The sequence below is a fragment of the Callospermophilus lateralis genome, chromosome 2 (genome assembly GCF_048772815.1).
Source record: "Callospermophilus lateralis isolate mCalLat2 chromosome 2, mCalLat2.hap1, whole genome shotgun sequence".
Lineage (NCBI taxonomy): Eukaryota > Metazoa > Chordata > Mammalia > Rodentia > Sciuridae > Callospermophilus > Callospermophilus lateralis.
This window is the reverse complement of record NC_135306.1, coordinates 114,585,503-114,603,804: the sequence shown is the minus strand read 5'-3', so window position 1 is coordinate 114,603,804 and position 18,302 is coordinate 114,585,503. Positions and strand designations below refer to the sequence as shown.

The 18,302-nt window shown below is 42.8% G+C and overlaps 1 protein-coding gene across 2 annotated transcripts in view; it reads left to right on the top strand.

Moving 5' to 3' along the window:
- The first annotated feature begins 13,177 nt into the window (after nt 1–13,177).
- The window catches only part of Ttc12 (tetratricopeptide repeat domain 12), a 46,095-nt gene continuing 40,970 nt past the window's right edge, over nt 13,178–18,302 (top strand). For both annotated transcript variants that reach the window (XM_076843766.1, XM_076843765.1), the window contains exons 1-2: nt 13,178–13,202; nt 14,673–14,745. In XM_076843766.1, the coding sequence (XP_076699881.1) occupies nt 14,688–14,745 (58 nt within the window). In that variant the 5' untranslated portion in view covers nt 13,178–13,202; nt 14,673–14,687. The remainder of the gene's footprint in view (nt 13,203–14,672; nt 14,746–18,302) is intronic.

Sequence of the window (18,302 nt, the reverse complement as noted above, 5' to 3'; positions counted from 1 at the left end):
GATAGTAACAGTGTGGAGCCTGGGGATCTAACTCACAAATCCTGCCACACCCTTGACACGTGTCCTCATGCTGACGGAGGAAAGTGGGTGTTCTGAGACAAGGACAGGGATGCTCACAGACAGCCAGCTCTGCACCCCACGGCCCAGGCTTGAAGATAGTGGCAGCTTTCCTCCCCAGATGCCCTAGGCAACGCTCCTCCACGCTCATCCCCTACATCAGCCCCATGAGTCTCCTAAGGCATTTGTTTAAATTGCACATTCCTGGACTCAGTCCCAGAGATCCTGATGCTCCGGTTCTGGGGGGATGAGATTCTACTGGAGGTGAGCCTGGATGGCACGCAGGGAAACGCAAGCAGACAGGCAGCTGGGGAATGTCTCAGCTTTGGAGACACCTGGCTGAGGTCCTGACCCCATCCAGCCAACAGCTGGGGAAATGCTTCTTCTGGAGGCTCTGCAGCCCCACACAGACAACAGGAAGTGCTGCTGACACACCCTGGAGTCTGGACATGAGCTGCACACGTGCAGAGGCACAGCACCCTTCACCATGCACATCAAAGGCAGAGCTCGCCTCCCAAATGGGCCATTTGAGGAAAGGGGAGCTGAAATGGTGTCATGTCACAGGGGCAGATGTAACTTGAAAATCCAAAGCTCCTCCTGGCAGGGAGGGGGCTCAGCAGCAGAGTGTATTTTAAATAGAAAAACCAAAAGGGCTATGGGATTTCAATTAGCTCTAAATGCAATATGAGTGGAGATGCAGTGTAGACACTCAAAAATACTTGTGGTATTGACATTGACAGTTTGATTTTTATGTAACACTTCTATAACACTACATCTGGGACTGCTTCAGCACTTTAAAAACATTTACTCATTTGGTCCTTAGAACAATTTAAGTGGTAAGCACTAGTATTAACCCCATTTTATAGACGAGAAAACTGCAGCACAGAAAGGTTAGGTCATACATCCAAGGTCATGCAGCTAGTAAGAAACAGAGCCAGGATTTTAACCTTGTCTAAGGTATTCACAGTGAGGAATGTGCAAACCACCTCCTTGGTCTGTCCTGGTCAGACCCTACTGTGGAGCAAGGTGGTAGGGCGGCAAGAGCAAAATGCAGACTTAAGTTGCTGTCTCACCAGGCCATCATTGAGAAAAGGGAGTGGACCAAGTATAAACTAGACTCCAGAGAGCCTTGATGACAGGAATACTATTTCATACACACAGAGGCTGGGCAGCCACTCTTTCTGGCTTGTGGGAAGACCAACCCATCATAGAACAGATGATTTTGTTTAGATCCAGATTCCTTAGATGGCAATGAACTTGAACTCCCACTGTAGCTGGGAGCACTGGATACGGCGGGGAGCAAACTGCCCACCTAACTATAACAATTGCTCGAGTTCACCTTCCAAGGAGAGGCAGTTGGCTGAGTTCCGAATGGTAGTTAATAAAGGTCAGAATGCTCAGAGGGACTGGGTCAAGCTGAAAATGGGATGCCGAGTAAGAGGGGGCTCTTTAGAGAAAAGTGAAATTTTCCACATGGAACCCCCACCTGCCATATTACTCAAGGCTTACTCCCAAAGAAGCCCCAACGCACTGCAAGAAAACAGTGTGGTATTTTCACCTACTCATTAATTCCCTGCAGTATTTATTGAGCACCTGCTGTATGCTGGCACTGTGTGGGATCATGGGGGGTACTCTGATGAATATTATAGGTAGTGTCCCTGCCCTGATGGAACTCAGAGTCTAGCTTGTTTGAATGATCACAAGCTCCAGAGAGCAACAAGCATAGGAATCTTGACTTTGGTACTTTTCCAAACTGTGTAACCAGGGGCAATGTACCCCACTGAACATGATTGCCTCATTTATAAATCTGCCCTCATAGAATTGCGCCCTCAAAGAAGCTCAGTATTTGACATAGGATCCATCAGCATTAGTACTTATATTAGCCATGATTCTAAGCTGCAAGCAACCAAAGTGGATTCTGGCTGATTAAACCAAACAAGCTACTGGGTGGTCACAGAATTGTGGCAAGCTGGAAAACAGGGCTCATGCCATGCTTCCAAAAGCAATGTCCATACCAGTACTGCACAATTGCCTACTCCCCCCGCAGGCAACGCCACCTCTGGGTCAAGAAATCGATCATCCAGCTATAATCAACTGCACAAAAGAGCAGGGATGTTCCACAAGTGCTGGGCAGTCAGAACATGACAAATGTCCTCTGGAGTCTCTGGCCCAGACTGTTCACCAGATATACATCCAACCTTTTGCCAGTCCTGTGAACTCCTGGTAGAGATGCCCCAGACTTGTAAAACTTCCCTGTAACCCTGATACACCACTCAAGTCCTTCGTACACACCTACATATGTGTGAGGTGCCCCCATACCCAGGATCAAGTGGAATCTCCCGCTGGCAGGAAGTGTAAGAGGGATCTCTAAGAGGCAGGCTCTTGGGCTGGGGTCTGGCCCAGAAGATCACAAAATGGGCTAAGGCTGCCACCAAGTGGCCATCGTATGAATCACAGAAAGACCTGGCCTTTCTTCCAATCTGACCACCCAGGCAGAAAGCAAAGGCCTCCTGTGGGGCCTGAAGAAATAGCTCTCCTCCTCCTGCTGAATTGCTCCTGAATTGAGCTCTCCTCCTCCTGCTGAATTGCTCCTGAATTGAGCTGTCTACAGCCACTGAACTCCAAAGGAGGTAATGGTACCTAGCGCTGATCTGGCACCCTACAGTGTATAAAATGCTTTCACGGAGTAGAAATAATTACGTGATGATATTAATTCTTGTTACTCCGTACCTGACACTTTAAAATGCCATCTCGTAAACCCCTCAGCAAGTCTGTAGTGGACACCTGTATCTACCCAGCTGGTATCTATTTTCCTTTCTTCTCTTAATAGCACTTTGATTTTTCTTTGGGAATGTTCCATCCACTGCTAGGACTTACCAAAACTACCATCAGGAAGGAAGCTCTATTTGAACCCATAAGATGTCTTGAGCTTCCAGGTACCAGTCCAAGGGGAAAGGTTGTCTGTCTGGGATTCTAACCAACACACAGGAAGCACAACAAACCTTTCCCTGTAGCCCCAAGGGTTGGCCATGCTGGAAAAGTCTCTGTACTTTTCAATTTCTATGAACCAATAAATAGTCTTCCCCTATTCAGAGGTCAATTTGAGTGTTTTTTTTTTTTTAACTTGAAGCCAAAAGAATAGTATTAATTCTTTTTTAATAAAATAATGTCATAAAAGGTCCAAAAATGAACTGTCAATGCCAAAGTAGCAGGCAGCGTTCATTCAATGTCAGGTACTACTCCCCATTTTGCTAGAGACTGAATGTCTTTGTCCTAAAATTCCTAATCCCCAATGTGAAGTGTTATGGGGCAGAGTCTTTAGGCTGTGGTTTGTTTATGAATGTGGATCCCTGTTTAGTGCTTTTATAAAAGAGACCCTGGGAAGCTCCCTCCTACTGTCTACGATATGAGGAGGCAGAGGGAGTCAGATATCTATGAAGCAAGAAACAAGTCCTCATCTGCCAGGGCCTTGATCATGGACTTCCAGCCTCCAGAACTATGAGAAATAGATTTCTGTTGCTTCACACAGCTTCTGTTTGTTTTGGTCATAGCAGCCTGAACTAAGACACTGTTTTAGGAGCTGGAGATAAAGGAGGCACCAAAACAGACATAAACCATGTTCTCCTGAGCTAATGTTCTTGTGGTGATGCCCCAATAAACAATTCAGAACACAGCAGCTTCGCAGAGAATTAAAGAGAAGGACTTGATAAAGCATGACCACGTGGCTTCTTCAGAGTGGGTGTCAGGAGGTGAGGTGATGAAAATGTGCTGTCAGTTTGGTTCATGGAGAACTACTTTTCCCAGAACCCTCTTCTTTCCTCTCCACTCTGCCACAGTGCCAGGCAAACTCCTCTCTCCCCTCTCCTACGCTTGTGTCGTGTACTGTGCAAATCTCCACTGAAGCATTCACGGGATTACATCACAATGGCAACTCTCGCAGGTTTGCATAGAATATTGTAAACTCCTTGAAGACTCTCTTCACACCCTTGTCCATTCCCCAGGCCACCAATGAGCTACTCAATATGTTTGTTAAAAGGTTGAACAGATGAATGAATTAACTAGAAACTTAGAGAAGAGGCTGGTTTAGAACAGCAAGTTTGGGGTTTTATGTTCAGACTTTTAATTTGGAATAATATTATATTTACAAAAGTTCCAATGCTAGAACAGAGAGTTCCTGTACACCCTTCACCTAGGCTCCTGTAATGTTAATATCTTATGTAACCAGGGGAAGTTGATCAAAACCAAAGAATTGCATTGCTATAGTACTACCAACTGAACTACAGACCTGATGAAAATTTCATCACTTTTTATTTTCTGCCATGTCCATCTGTGTCAGGACTGAATCAAGGGAACCATGTTGTATTAATACTCATGTCTCCTCAGATCTTCTCCAATTTGTGGTATCTTCTCATTTTCCCTTGTTTTTCATGACCTTGACACTTTTGGAAATAGTAGTTAGATTTTTGTAGAATGTTCTTCAATTTGCATTTGTCTGATGTTCCCTCACAATTAGACTAGGGTTATAGATTCTGAGGAAGAATGCTCCAGATATGAAAAGCCCTTCTTGTGACATCATTTCAGGGATACATGATATCTACGTGACTTATTCCCAGTGATGTTGATCTTGGTCACTTGCAAAGGGGGTGTCTGACAGGTGTCTTCCCTGTAAAGTTACTATTTTGCCTTTCCATATCTTGCTCTTTACAAGTGAATTGCTGAGACTCAGCATAGTGGCATATGCCTGAAATCCCAGAGACTCAAGAGACTGAGGCAGGAGGATTGCAAGTTTGAGGCCAGTCTTGGCAATTATCAAGACCCTGTCTCAAATAAATAATAAAAAGGACTAGAGAGTACTATGGTTTGGATATTAGATGTCTCCCCAAAAGCTCCTGTTAATGCAGTAATATTTAGAGGTAAATGATTAGATTACTAGAGCTGTAACCTAATCAAGTCCATTCTAGTTTGAATGGACAAGTGGTTACTGTAAGCAGATGGGGTATGGCTGGAGGATATGGATCCCTGGGGATTAGCCTTAGAAGGGTGAAGCTTCCCTGAAGCCCTTTCTCCATCCCCTCATGCCACGAGCAGAGCAGTGCTCTTCAGCCATCTCCTTCAGCCATGATGTTCTGCCTCACCTTGCACCCAAAGGGATGGAATCAGCCAACCATGGACTGAATCTCTAAAACCATGAGCCAAATTTCCTCCTCTAAGTTGTTCTTGTAAGTTGTTTTTGTAGGTCACAATGATGTAAAGCTGATTAACACAGGGATGTAGTTCAGTGGTAGTTGAAGAAGAAGAAGGAGAAGGAGGAGGAAGAGGAGGAGGAGGAGGAGGAGGAGGAGGAAGAGGAGAATCAGCAGCAGCAGCAGAAGAGAAAGAGAAGGAGGAGGAGAAGGAATAAAGAGAAGAGGATGAAGAGGAAGGAGGAGGATAAAAAATAATAATAATAAATGCAGAGTCTAGTGATTGAACCAAGGGGAAAGGAATTGATCTCCATCTTCTAGAGAGGGCAGTACCTACATATCTTATTGGAATTCTTCTGTAAATAGAAGAATAAAGTTTTAAACTTTATTTTTGCCATGACTCACTGATAGTCTAATGAAGTCTATGGACTGAGAAGAGTCTCAGAAAGATATTTTAAAATTGAGTATATTTGTTTTGAAAAAATAAAGTACATGAGATTAAAAAGGAAAACGATTGTATTAATATACAGTTATCAAAATATTTTTAAAAGAACTTCATGGTATGGTAACATGTTTATTAGCAAATCAAAACACAGGTTCTAGCAGTATATCTAGATGTCAAAGGTTGTGTGCAGTGTCATCACAGCTGACACTGCTATAGTAGTTTGTTGCCTGCATGAACAATGAGTGCTAAATGAGTGCTAAATTTCAGTGATATATTTGTAAAAATAAACTTATAATTTCCCCCAATCAAGTTTACAGACCCCGTGAATTCTATCCATTGACCCTTGGGAGGGTCCCCAGCCCTAGATTAAAAACCCCTAGTTTAAGGATCCTGGATGGAAGAGGTGTTTAGGACTCTGAAAAAGGAGATGCAATTGAGGAAGTAAGAGTCACATAAGAGGCTGTTCTTCACTGTGGTTCTAGAAGAGCTGGAATGTACCAGAAAGAGAAAGAAAATTAGAGTTTCAATTTCTCTGACAATGAACAGAATGCAAAACCATCAAGTGCATTTATCAAACCATTTATCACATTTTGTATTTGAAAAAAAATTAGAATAGTGCTGGTGATGATATTGGACGTGGCACCCATGCACACTATTGGCTATCATGCAAATTTTTGCGAACCCATTGAGAAGCAATTTGGAAATATTAACATCCATAAAGATCAAAATCTTAATTGAGAAGCTCACTCGTGAAAAGCTACCTTAATAATCCAAGATACATAAAAAGTTATACTTAAAGATGCTTATTGCAGCAAAATTTACAGGAACAAAACATATTGAATGAAACTAAAGATCTAAAATTGGTAACAAGTAGTGAAATGGCACAGAGTACACAAATAAAGGAATTGTCATGCAGATATTAAATAACAGTATCAAAAACAATGCAGTTACAGACAAAAATAATGGTACAGACTTTGAGAGGCAAGACCTGTAGGCATCCCCGCTGAGCCTTCCCTGTTAAAAGGAGGATAAAAACACCACCTCCTGAGCTTGTGATGTGGCATCATGAGATCCATTTAGAGTCCCTAGGAAAGGACAAAATATGTCAGTAGACCCTATGATGATGATATTGTGCTATACCAATGATTGGGGCATTGCCAAAATATGCATAGAAATGTCTGGAAAGGCAATACATCGAAATATTAATAGCGGTGTGCAGGTAAAGCAACCATGATGGTTTTCTTTTTTTCTCTATTTTCTAAATTTCTATGATATGTTTTTAATAGAGTGTTAAACTGTTGATATAAAAAGATGCAAAGGTATTTGTTAAAAATATACTATCTACAAACTTTCCCAGCAATCGAGATGAGGCTCATATCAGTAACTGTAGAGCCTTGAAACTCCCTGTATGCCTTTTGTCTCCCAAACATTGGAGGAAAGGAAATCCCTACTGCACAAAGCTACTGTGTCTTTACAATAATTTCTGAGTAGTATACATCGTCCTTAGATGAATAAGACCCCAGTAAATGATGAGTCAATGTTAAACATTTCTAGAGGCCAAACTGTTGAGGTTGTTTAATTCACTATCCAGAAAAACAGTCTCAGCAGCAGTAGCAGCCATAGAAAGAGGCTTGCCAAGTACATAGCACCCAGTAGGTGCTCTATAAACATTAACTGAAGCACAGCTGACTGCTAACAGTATCCTGGACTTTCCCTGCTACGGTGGCTGCAGAGGCAGAACCATTCAGTCCACACGGGGGCAGTGCTGCTCCACTCTAGGCAGAGCAGGGAGGCACTGTGTGCACCTGGCGCTGAAGCAGCCACTTCCCTTCCTTTTCAGACATTAATCTCACAATTCACAGAAAGGCTCCAAAGATGGAGATGGTTGGATTCACCCTGCTTTCTTAACGGAGTGGGAGACATACTACAGGAAAGATGTATCCATCACTTCTGGAAGGTTGTACCAGCCTGTGAAGCACACAGCATCCTGTGCAAGGTTTATACATCAACAGGGCTGAGCTAGGGCTGAGACTCCTGGGTGACCAGTGGCCTCAGGTGTTTGCAACAGGGCTTTTCCAGGAAGGGTGTGTATGGGAGGTGGTGCACTGAGCTGGAGTGGCATGAGCTTCAAGGGGACAGACCAGGGCTCATATCTTGGCTCAGTCTCTAACAAGTCACTTAACCTCCCTGGCTGCATTTTCTTGTCCATGAAATGGGAATAAGACCTTGGAGGGGCTATTGGGAGATTTACATCAAATAACACATGCACAGGATTGAGTGTAATTCTTGGCATGCAGCAGTACAAGGAGAGTTAGTTACTATCATGACTGCTACTGTGACTATGGCTATAATCATTCTGATATTAATAAGGCACAGAAGTCTTAAGGAAGACTCTTTCCTCTATAGACACACTCACTTGCTGTGTGTGACTTAGTCTTGAAATTATTCCTTCATGTACAATAAGGGGAGAATGGAAAGCGCAAAGTGAGAGTATAAGAGGCAAGGATTTTAACTACCTTTTTTTTTTAAATGAAAGATCATATGTTTAAGGGAATCAAACATAATTTTTGAATTCTCTTTGAAAGAGACAGGGCTGAACTCCTTTGGTTCCCTCCCTCCCTCCCTAAGATTTGAAGCCAAAGTTATCAACTGAATTTCAGTCCATAATGAGGGGGGACATCTTGGTCATCTGGCTCCCAGAGTCAGGTGGACCTTGTCTATACTCTCAACTGGCACAAATAGGGGAACTTTATTCGTCATGCATTTGTTCTTGGGGAAACAAAATTTTAAAATTCCTCTTCTTAGCTTATCAAATACATTGATGAGAAAAAGTAAAGAGTTAGAATTGTTTACAAAAGAGAGAGCAGAGTAAGATAAATGGCTTATAATAACCAACATGTCTCAGAGTTATTATACAGTGGAAGGTGACCAAGTGTCCTCCAATTCTTATTGAGGACAAAAAGAAAAAGCAAAACTTAGGTACACACAATGGACTTAGATTTGGTGGAAGTAGATGTTGTAAAATTATGATTCATTAAAGTTTCCCTAGAAGAAATGTATTGAAACACAAGTCATCGACACTTAAAAAGTTCATTTCCCTCTACATGTTTGAACATAGATGAAAACACACAGACATTGACACTTAAAAGGGAAATCACAATGATCATAATCTACACAGACTCATGAACAAGGTCACTAGATATTTCATCATTGTAGCAACTGAAGGGCAGGTGGTCGGAACGGCAGTATTAGACATGATGGGCTATGTTATGCTGCAGTAACAAATGAGCCCAACATTTTTACATATAATAACAATAAAGGTTCATTGCTCACTCATTCTACACATCCATGAAAGCATTCCCAACACTTCACGTATCCTTTCTCAGAGACTGAGGCCACCACCATCTTCTGGTCGGCAGGAAGGGACACATAAGCTAAGTCAGACTCTGGTCTTAAAGGCTTCTGCCCCCTTCACTTTGTTGCACACTGCATTGACCGTGTAACTGAAAATGGGCCAAAAGAGAAAGGGCTGAACTCCTTTGGCTCCCTCCCTCCCTCCCTAAGATTTGAAGCCAAAGATATTAACTGAATTTCAGTTGATAAGGAAAATTAGATTCTTTGTGGACAGCTTCGTCACTGTCCTAGATTTACCAAAACTTTCTACATTTTTAAGTGATCTGTAAAGTGCAAGATTTATCCCTAAAAGTATTTTGTGATTGTAACAGTGCTTGTCCTCCAAGATAGACTACCCTGGGAAGCTTGAGGCAGAGAAACTATCAACACTATTATTCCTTTTCCATCTAGAATAGCTTATATTTGAGCCTTCTTCTAAGCACAGCAGGAGATTAACTCACTTTTCAACATATCTTTATTTAATCCCAACTAAGTGCCAAGACCTAAACATACAAAGACAAAATAAAGTAAAATCTCTACTTTTAAGAAACTGATAATCTGGTTTCCCATGGGGTTCAGGGTCTGAAGTAGGGTGTGGATTGGATAGAGATTCACGCAGAAGTTATCAGATGGAAGGGACTTTGAAGAAGCCACAAGCCCAGGGATCTGGTATTCCAGCTGGACCTAGGAGCACACACTTTGGACCCTTCTTTTGCATGCCTCCTGTCCACATAACACGTGTCATCCCTCTTGTCTTGTCACATTCTGGTGCATCAGCCTTCCTATGATGACCCTCCTTGATACTTCTGCTGTTTCCCCAATCTCTGGTTCATCTCTCATCATGCCTGCCTTAAACTTTCCTGTTTTCTCACATATTTTCTGTCTACAAACTCCCCTCTGCCTGGCACCCTCCCCCCTCTCCCAGCCTCCATGTTAACCATGAAAATTCCTCTTCCTAAGGGGCCTTGCCCAACACTGTTTCCTCTCCCTTCCCTAGGCACTGGGCCATTTCTGCCCTCCTGGCACAGTCCTGCAGTAACTCATTGGTGCATCTGTCTTCCTCGTTGGACTGTGAGCCCCCTGGTCCTGTGAGGGTCTCTGAAATCAACATGAAGGTTTTGGGTCTTTATCCTGACTGCCATGGGCAGCCTTGAAAAAAAGGAGAACCAGGTTTGGGAAAAGATGAGTTCAGATTCACCATATTCAGTTCCAAATGCCTGTGAGTTGTTCAAGTACAGAGGTTGAGTAAACTGATAATTGTCCTTTGATATTTTTTCTCCTCTTGTTCAGATCCATCCACTTTTAGCAAGGCACAAGGTACCTAGAATAAACTGTGTTCTCCAGTTTTTCTTATGCATGACTAAGTTGTGGCCATTAGGTATAAATGAAACTGGTGGTACTACTTCTGGGAAGTATGCTAGAAGAGGATGTTCTTTTTTATGTGATTTTCCTTTTCCTGCTGGTTGGAATGTGGACACAACGGTAAGAGCTAGACCAGCCATTTGGGGTTGTATGTTGAGGATAGAAAGCCACAGGCTAGGAGCCTGGGTTCTCATGATCATGGAGTTGTCTTGCTGGCCTTGGACTGCCTGACCTGGTCCTGCTTTGGCTTGCATCACTTGTCTCTTAACTTCTTGAGCAGCAGCCTCTGTGGGTTCCTTGTCCATGCCAGGCTCCCTCCTGACTGCCTGTGCTGTTCTCGCTGCTTCTATCTCCTCTTGGACTGCCCAGAGCCCACTCACCTCTCCAGGCATCATCAAAGACTTCCAAGGTTTCAGAATAAACTTTCCTAACATCCTTTGCTACTTTCACTTTCTACTCCTCTTATAATGCTAATCACAATGAGAATTTAAGTGATTGTTTTTGACCTTTAATCCCCTTGGTTGATAATTCTGGTGACTAGGTACCACTTGTACTCTACCACATTCCCAACTTTTAACAAACTCTCTGCACTTGCTCCTCAGCATGGCCCCTACAGTCCACAGAGGGCTATCACTGCAGAATCTCAGTCTCCAGGGCTGTAGACTCAGACTGCATGTTAACAAGATCCCCAAACAACTCCTATGCACAATCAAGATTCAGAGGAACCAGTCTACTGCATACTAACCATAGTAGTAGTAGTGATAGTAATGTTTACTGGGTTTTGATAATGCTCTGGGGGTTGTTCTAAGCACATTACCTGCATTAACTCTTGTATCTCTCACAACAATCCTAAGAGATTGTTATAACCCCATTTTATAGGTAGAGAAACAAAGGCACAGAGATTAAAGAACGTAACAAAGGTCGCATGCCTAGTAGTGGTGGTAGTAGTAGTAGTAGTAGTAGTACAGTAAAAGAGAAGCAAAAAAAATCTACTACCTGGAACAGTCAAAGGCACATGGCATATACTTAACATTTTAAATAAATGCTAAGGGGGCTGAGGATGTGGCTTATTGGTAAAGTGCTTGCCTAACATGCTATGAGGCCCTAAATTCAATTCCCAGCACTGTCAAAAAAAAAAAAAGTTTAAATAAATGCTAATAAGTTGAGAGCTGAGATTTGAACCCAAGCTGACTGGTTCCAAAGTCCCTGCTCTTAACCACTCAGTATGTGATGAATTTTGTTAAGTGCACCCTACAGAACTTCCACTGAATCTGACGTACTGTAGACATCCACATTTGATGAATGATTATGGCTGAATAGGTTGTATGGTATAATCAGAGTGGGCTGGTCCCTCTGGAACCTTGATGTAAAGAGCAGCAAAAAAGGAAGAAAGTGGTTTGGAACTATCAGCTCCATAGTGACAAGAAACACCTTGAAGTTGGAGACTATGCTTTTGTGCACTCAAAGCCTCACAAGCCTGAGAGGAAGATGGATTACTATAAATAACCAAAATGTCACTGGTTCTTGTCTCCATCAATTCCCACATGCTCTAAGTATCCTGTATCTTTCTGGGATTACCCAGAGTATATCTGACCATTGCTTACCAATGACTTTGTGCCTGTCAGGCACTGCCACTCTCTGTTACTTCTTAAGAGGCACATTGGTCTCTTGGAGCAGTTCTATAACTATGCTGTGGATAACCAGGTCCCATTATCTCCAGCTGCAGTTGATGTGCTAAAGACCATTGTGTAGTCAAAAAAGAATACCTCGGCCCTTCATGCCACACACCATTGGGAGGTACTCCAGCTGGACTGCATACACACGTACAAATGCTTTGCCAGACTTCAAAAAGTCCTTCTGATCTCCATAGTGTTCAGATATACATGCTATGGAACCTAAGCTATAAGCCAATCTTGCTTGAGACCAGTGTTGGATGGGATCTAACCAACCATGTCTGAGCCTCTCTGTCCTAGCAACTTCTACCCTACAGACTCCTAATCCCTATCAAACTGATTTTTGTAAAGTATCCACAATTTTGTCAAGAAGTCCCAAGTGATTCTAAGCACCAAACCTAAATTTCCCCCAAACCTGCTTTTCTACCATAGTAATCTTATATGTTGAACTTTGGTTTCAACAATACACTCTGGAATGTGCGTGCATATATCCAGAGTGTGAATGAATGTTTCCATTATCTCTTTCTACCTTAAGCCTATGATTCCCTGGATGTCCACTACCACTAATTCCTTAGCATGAGGCTCCAGGCTCTTTAGCTATAAACCTTATGAGAAAGTGTCATTTCTCCATTTTATAGATGAAAAAACTGAGGATCAAAGAGATTACACAACTGTCTGAAGGTCATATGGTGCCCAGGATCGAACCCAGTACCTCACATGTGTGAGGCAAATGCTTTACCACTGAGCCACAACCCCATACATTTATCAATAAACAAAATTTATTTACACCCAAGACCAGTCTCTCCCAAGAACACTGTAGACTTTAACCCTGTGGGTCAATCAATGGGGATTGAGACCCCTGTCCTCATAAGGAAACAAGGCGAGGACCTGGCGCAACTTTAGAGACTTTGCTCCTTTCTCCTACTCGCGGAGCCCCCAACTTGGCTTTGAACTGGGCAGCCGGCTAGGAACTTGAGCGCTGGTCCAAGCCCCGCCCTTGACCCCGCCCCTGGCCACTCCTCGCCGCCGTCGAGGACAGTCCATATCCGCCAGTAACCGCCATTTCCTGTCCAACTCTGGGCGCCGCAGGTCAGTGCAGTGGGGTGGGCTCGGGGTCTCTCCTGGCACCTGGGCTGGCTTGGCTCTCAGAGCCGAGTGGAGGCAGCCAGATTGGGCCTCAGTGGCTGGGACCGCAACCGCCGCGGCTGGGACCTCCGCGGAGGGCACAGCGTCGGTGAACGCTGGGGAACGGTTGCCAGGCAACGGGACGCGAACGCGGGCGCGCGCAGATCCAGTTGGTTGATGCAGGAGCGCGCAACGCTTTTACAGTCGCCCTGTGCTCATCCCGGGGAAGGTGGAAAGGGCCAGACAGCGTGCGTCTTTGGACCCTTGCGCGGGAGCCGAGGGATTGGATGGTGCACGAGGTGCCGAGCCTGCCTTCTGACCTTTTACCCTTGGGCAGGTTAATTCACGTCGCACTTCCTCTGTTCAAAAAGAGTTAAATATTTGAGCTGGGAAGAATCAGATAAGGGCCTCACACTTGTCACCCATTGTGCATGTGTTGCTATACTAATCACCAAGATGACCCCCAGATTTATATTACCGTTTCTGTAGCACAGAGGAGGACTCTGAGGCTCTGAGGAGTTGTGGCATTAGCCAAGATTATACAACTTGTAACTTGTGGAGATAAGGACTTGGACTCAGAGCAAATAACACAGCTTGTTCCTGGCAAAGTTCTATTTTGCAATTGTAGGTTTCTTACACTACTACCGCACTAAACCTGTGAATCAAAACTAACTACCTGGAGTGTATTTAAAGTATACAGTCCTGGGCCCTATTCCAGGTTTATTGACTGAGAATCTCTGTGGCTAATTCTGAGGAATCTGCAAGCTTCCGATGATCTTTATATGTGGGCACATGAACCCTTGGTTACCACTGAGCACACCGTGCTGCCTTCCCACTCAAAACCAAAGGTGAGGTAGTAAATCCAAAGTACCTTGGAGAGGATTTGAGAAGAGATGCTGGTGCAATATGGCATCAGGTTCGAATCCTGCAGGCAAGGATTCACTCCTGGAAAAAAGCTTCACTCCCGGAAAAAGCCAGAATCATTAAGTGTGGACATTGAAATGCACATTGTCCCATCTCTGGTTACCTGTTACACCACTAGGTCCAAGCTTCTGACTCTGGGTCTTTTCTGACCAAAAGCAGGAATTAGTGCCCTCTATCCCTGGTGTCCTTTTACTTGCTCTCCTGATCTCCTTCTCCCCAGGTCCCTGAATCACAGTGGTTGCTGTTGGCTTTAGAGTAATTATTTGCAGAGCAGTTTTTCTAGCAAAGGGAGCTGGCAGCTTTCTGAAGTATTGTCACAAATGAGTATCCCTTGGATTTAAACAGCAGTCAAAGTGAAATGGATCACCCTGCTGTTATTCATGACATTTATTTATAAACACAAATATGTCCTAAACAATAATCACTTGGCTCTTGGTTTTAGAAGGCTAATAAACCTGACAGTTCTGTTTAGTGTTTTATTAATTTCATCATTTATCCTGCCTCCCTTAGGGATTCTGGTCTACAATGGCTGATGATCAAGAGAAAGATTTGCAGAAATTTCTAAAAAATGTGGATGAAATCAGTAAGTAACAGTAAATCATATACAAATTAAATTTTGCTTTGGAGAGGTGGTGTGGCTAAAGAGAAATGATTACTCTATGTTAGTTCCTGGGTTGTCTGACAGATTTATGATTTAAAGAAAAAAAATGTAATTGAAGTTAAACAGAAAAAATATTGAGAAATTTATATTATAGCCTCAAGCGGTATTTTCTGCTGTTAATTGGTAGCATAGAAGCTGTTAACCTTCTGATTAGAATTCAGGCTGACAGCTCTCCTCCATATTGTGTTCCCTTTCGTCAAGAGGAGCTGCTCTTTTCTCATCACCAGTGAGCCTGGCTGTCCCTTCAAGGAGACCATTGATCAGTCTGGGAGCCCTTCTGTTTTAGAGTAGAGCCATTTCTGCTCTTGAGCTGCAGATGCAAAATGAAAGACTTTCCCTCAGAGTCCATCAAAGGACCTGGATGACTTATGATCATTATCCTCTTCTCTTCCCCTCTTGGCAAGAAGACCCTTCTGCAACTTGAAGAAGTGGGACCTCAAAAAAAGCGTACTCTGATCCCACACATTGCATTCAATATTCTAAGCAGACAGTTCCTCTTGAGATTTCAGGGAATTTGTTCCATGTTAGAAACAAACAAGCCAACAAGAAAACAACCTGACATAGTAAATAGAAATACTATAAAGTGCTGCTTCCAGTGGATTATATGGGTACAAAGAATAAAATGTTTTTAAAGTAGTTTGGGTAATCTCAAACTGATACATACTGGTATGTTCTTTATGTCCTCATGGACCGCTCCTCTACTCATCCTTGAACACTGGTCCATGAGTTCTGCCCCTGGCCCACTGCTCACCTGCCTCTTCACATGGATTTAACTCCACCTGCTTGCTCGTGACTCCTGCATCTAAATTGCTACCCAGGCTTCTTTTCAGAGCCTCAGCTTCTATGGTCAACTGCCACATCCACTGTGTCCCCAAAATACCCTAGCCTTAGTGTGTCCAGAATTGAATCATCATCCCTTTTATCCTCTGCTCTCTTCCTTCCCAATGACCCCTGCCTTTCTTAACTCCCCTTCCCCCTAGAAATCTAACCCTCTCCACTCACCTCCAATCAGCCTTGACCTTTGGTTTCTCGGCCCAGCACCATCCTCTCCAGCCCTCTTTGTGCCATTCCTCTCAGCAGACTTTCAACAACCCCCTAATTGTTGTTTCTGCCATCAGCTTTGTACTTCCCACAGAGTAATGTATCTAAAATGCAAATGTGGGCCAGACACTTCTCTGCTTGGATTCCTTTGCAGTCAAAATAAATTCCGAACTCCCATCAGGACCTCAGTCCTCACATGACCTTGTTCTTACCTCTCTCATCTCTTCCTACCTCACACTTAAGCAGCAGCATTTCCTCTGCTTTCCCTTCCTTTTTTACCTGTCTTAACTTTTATTCGTACTGAGAATTCATTCAGGAATCATTTATACTAGTGTCATTCACTAGAACTTTCTGTGATGATAGAAATGTCTGATAATCTGCGCTTTCCACTGTGGTAAACAAACTAGCCACATGTGACTAGTGAAGATCTGAAATGTGGCTAATGTGACTGATGAACTGAATTTCTCATTTTATTTCATTTAGAACAAATTTAAACATAGAGCTACAAGTACAGATTCTATACATTTATTTCTTGGGCTTCCACTATGTTGAGTATTGCTAAACACTATAGGGTACAGTAAAATAATTATTTTCCTTTTTTATATCTATAGTTCAGTGAGGAAAAACAGTAAGAAATTTTGAGATGATATATGACAAAAAGAAAGGCATGCAAAGTACAAGAGACAGGATCCCAGTTTGGGGGATCAGGTTAGTTTTCTAGGGCTGTTGTAACAAAGTACACAGCATGGCTTATACAACAGAATTATATATTTTTTTTTCACTGTTCTGGAAACTGGAACTCCAAGAACAAAATGTTAGCAGGTTGGTCTCTCTTGAGTCCTCTTTCTTTGGCTTATGGACAGCTTTACTTGCTGGGATTTGCGTGAGTATCTCTTTGTGCATGTTCTTATGACAACAGTCATATTGGATAATGGCCCTACCTTTTAACCTAATTGAATCACACCTTTAAGGCCCTTTGTCCAAATATAGTTACATCTGGATTTAGGGCCTCATCATAATTTTGGGGGGAGGGCGGGCGTGGGGAGGAAGACACAATTCAGTCCATAGCAGTGGTAAAATAAGGTTTGCCTGAAGAAGTGAAATAACTGAGGAACAAGTAGGAGTTGGCCATTGGGGAGAGGACGAGAGTCTTCCAGATGGGAAATAAGAAGGTAGGGAAGCTGGGAGCTGCAGACAGAGTGTGGTGCTTCTTAGAAAGGGAAGGAATGGAAAGCCCCATGTGACCAGAGAGAAGAGAGCAGGGAGAGAAAGGTCCCATCTGAGTGAGGAGAGGCCAGATAAGGAAGAACTTGGAAGCTGTTATAAGGAATTTGTGTTTACCAAAAGCAATGGGCAGCCTTTAAAGGGGTTGCTTAGAACCGAAGCATGATCAGATTTATGCCTTAGAAAATGCTCTTCAACCATGGTGTGGAATGTGGACTGGAGTGGAGAAGGAAACATACGAGAGATGTGAGGAGGCCATTACAGTACTGCAGGAGAAGAGATAATGGCTGTCTGGGAGTGATGGCAGTAGGAATGGACATAATAGACAAATTTGAGACATATTTAGAAGTCATATTCAGACAAGCTTTGGCGTCCAATGGCTGTGGGGGTGAGGGAGAACGAAGACTCAAAGGTGAGTTCAGAGAGTTGAATGGCAGGTGGAGATTGGGCTATTTGCCGAGATAGGGGCATTTGAAGAGACTTATAAGGAAAGAAGATGGACATATTAGGTTTGATGAGTAAGATCTCTTAGGAAAGATGTGCAGAGAACAATTGGCTCTTTTTTCTTCTGAGCCTGGGAGAGGCATGTCTGAACTTAAGGACACAGAAAAGTTAAAACTTGAGAATTGGAAAGTGCTATTCAAAATAGATGTTGAATATTAATATCAGACAAAAAGACTTTAAAGCCAAGGCCATACTTAATTTTTTTCAGTTTTATATAAGGATTAAATAACAAAATTATTTATACTTATGATGTACAGCATGGTGTTTTTTTTAATTTTTTTTTATTCTAATTTGTTATATATGACAGCAGAATGCATTACAATTCATATTACACATATAGAGCACAATTTTTCATATCTCTGGTTGTACACAAAGTATATTCAAAACATTCGTGTTTTTATACATGTACTTAGGGTAATGATGTTCATCTCACTCCACCATCATTTCTAACCCCATGCCTCCTCCCTTCCCCTCCCACCCCTTTTTTGATGTATGCATATGTTGTAAAGTGATTAAGGCAAACTAATTTAACCTATTCATCACTTCATATACTTACCATTTTTTCTTGGTGAGAGCACCAAAGAACTATTCCCTTAGCAGTTTTAAGATATATAGTATATTGTTATCAACCATAGTAGGCATGCTGAACGGTAGAGCTGCAGAGCATTCTCCTGTCTGATTGAAACTTTGTACCATTTGACCAATATCTT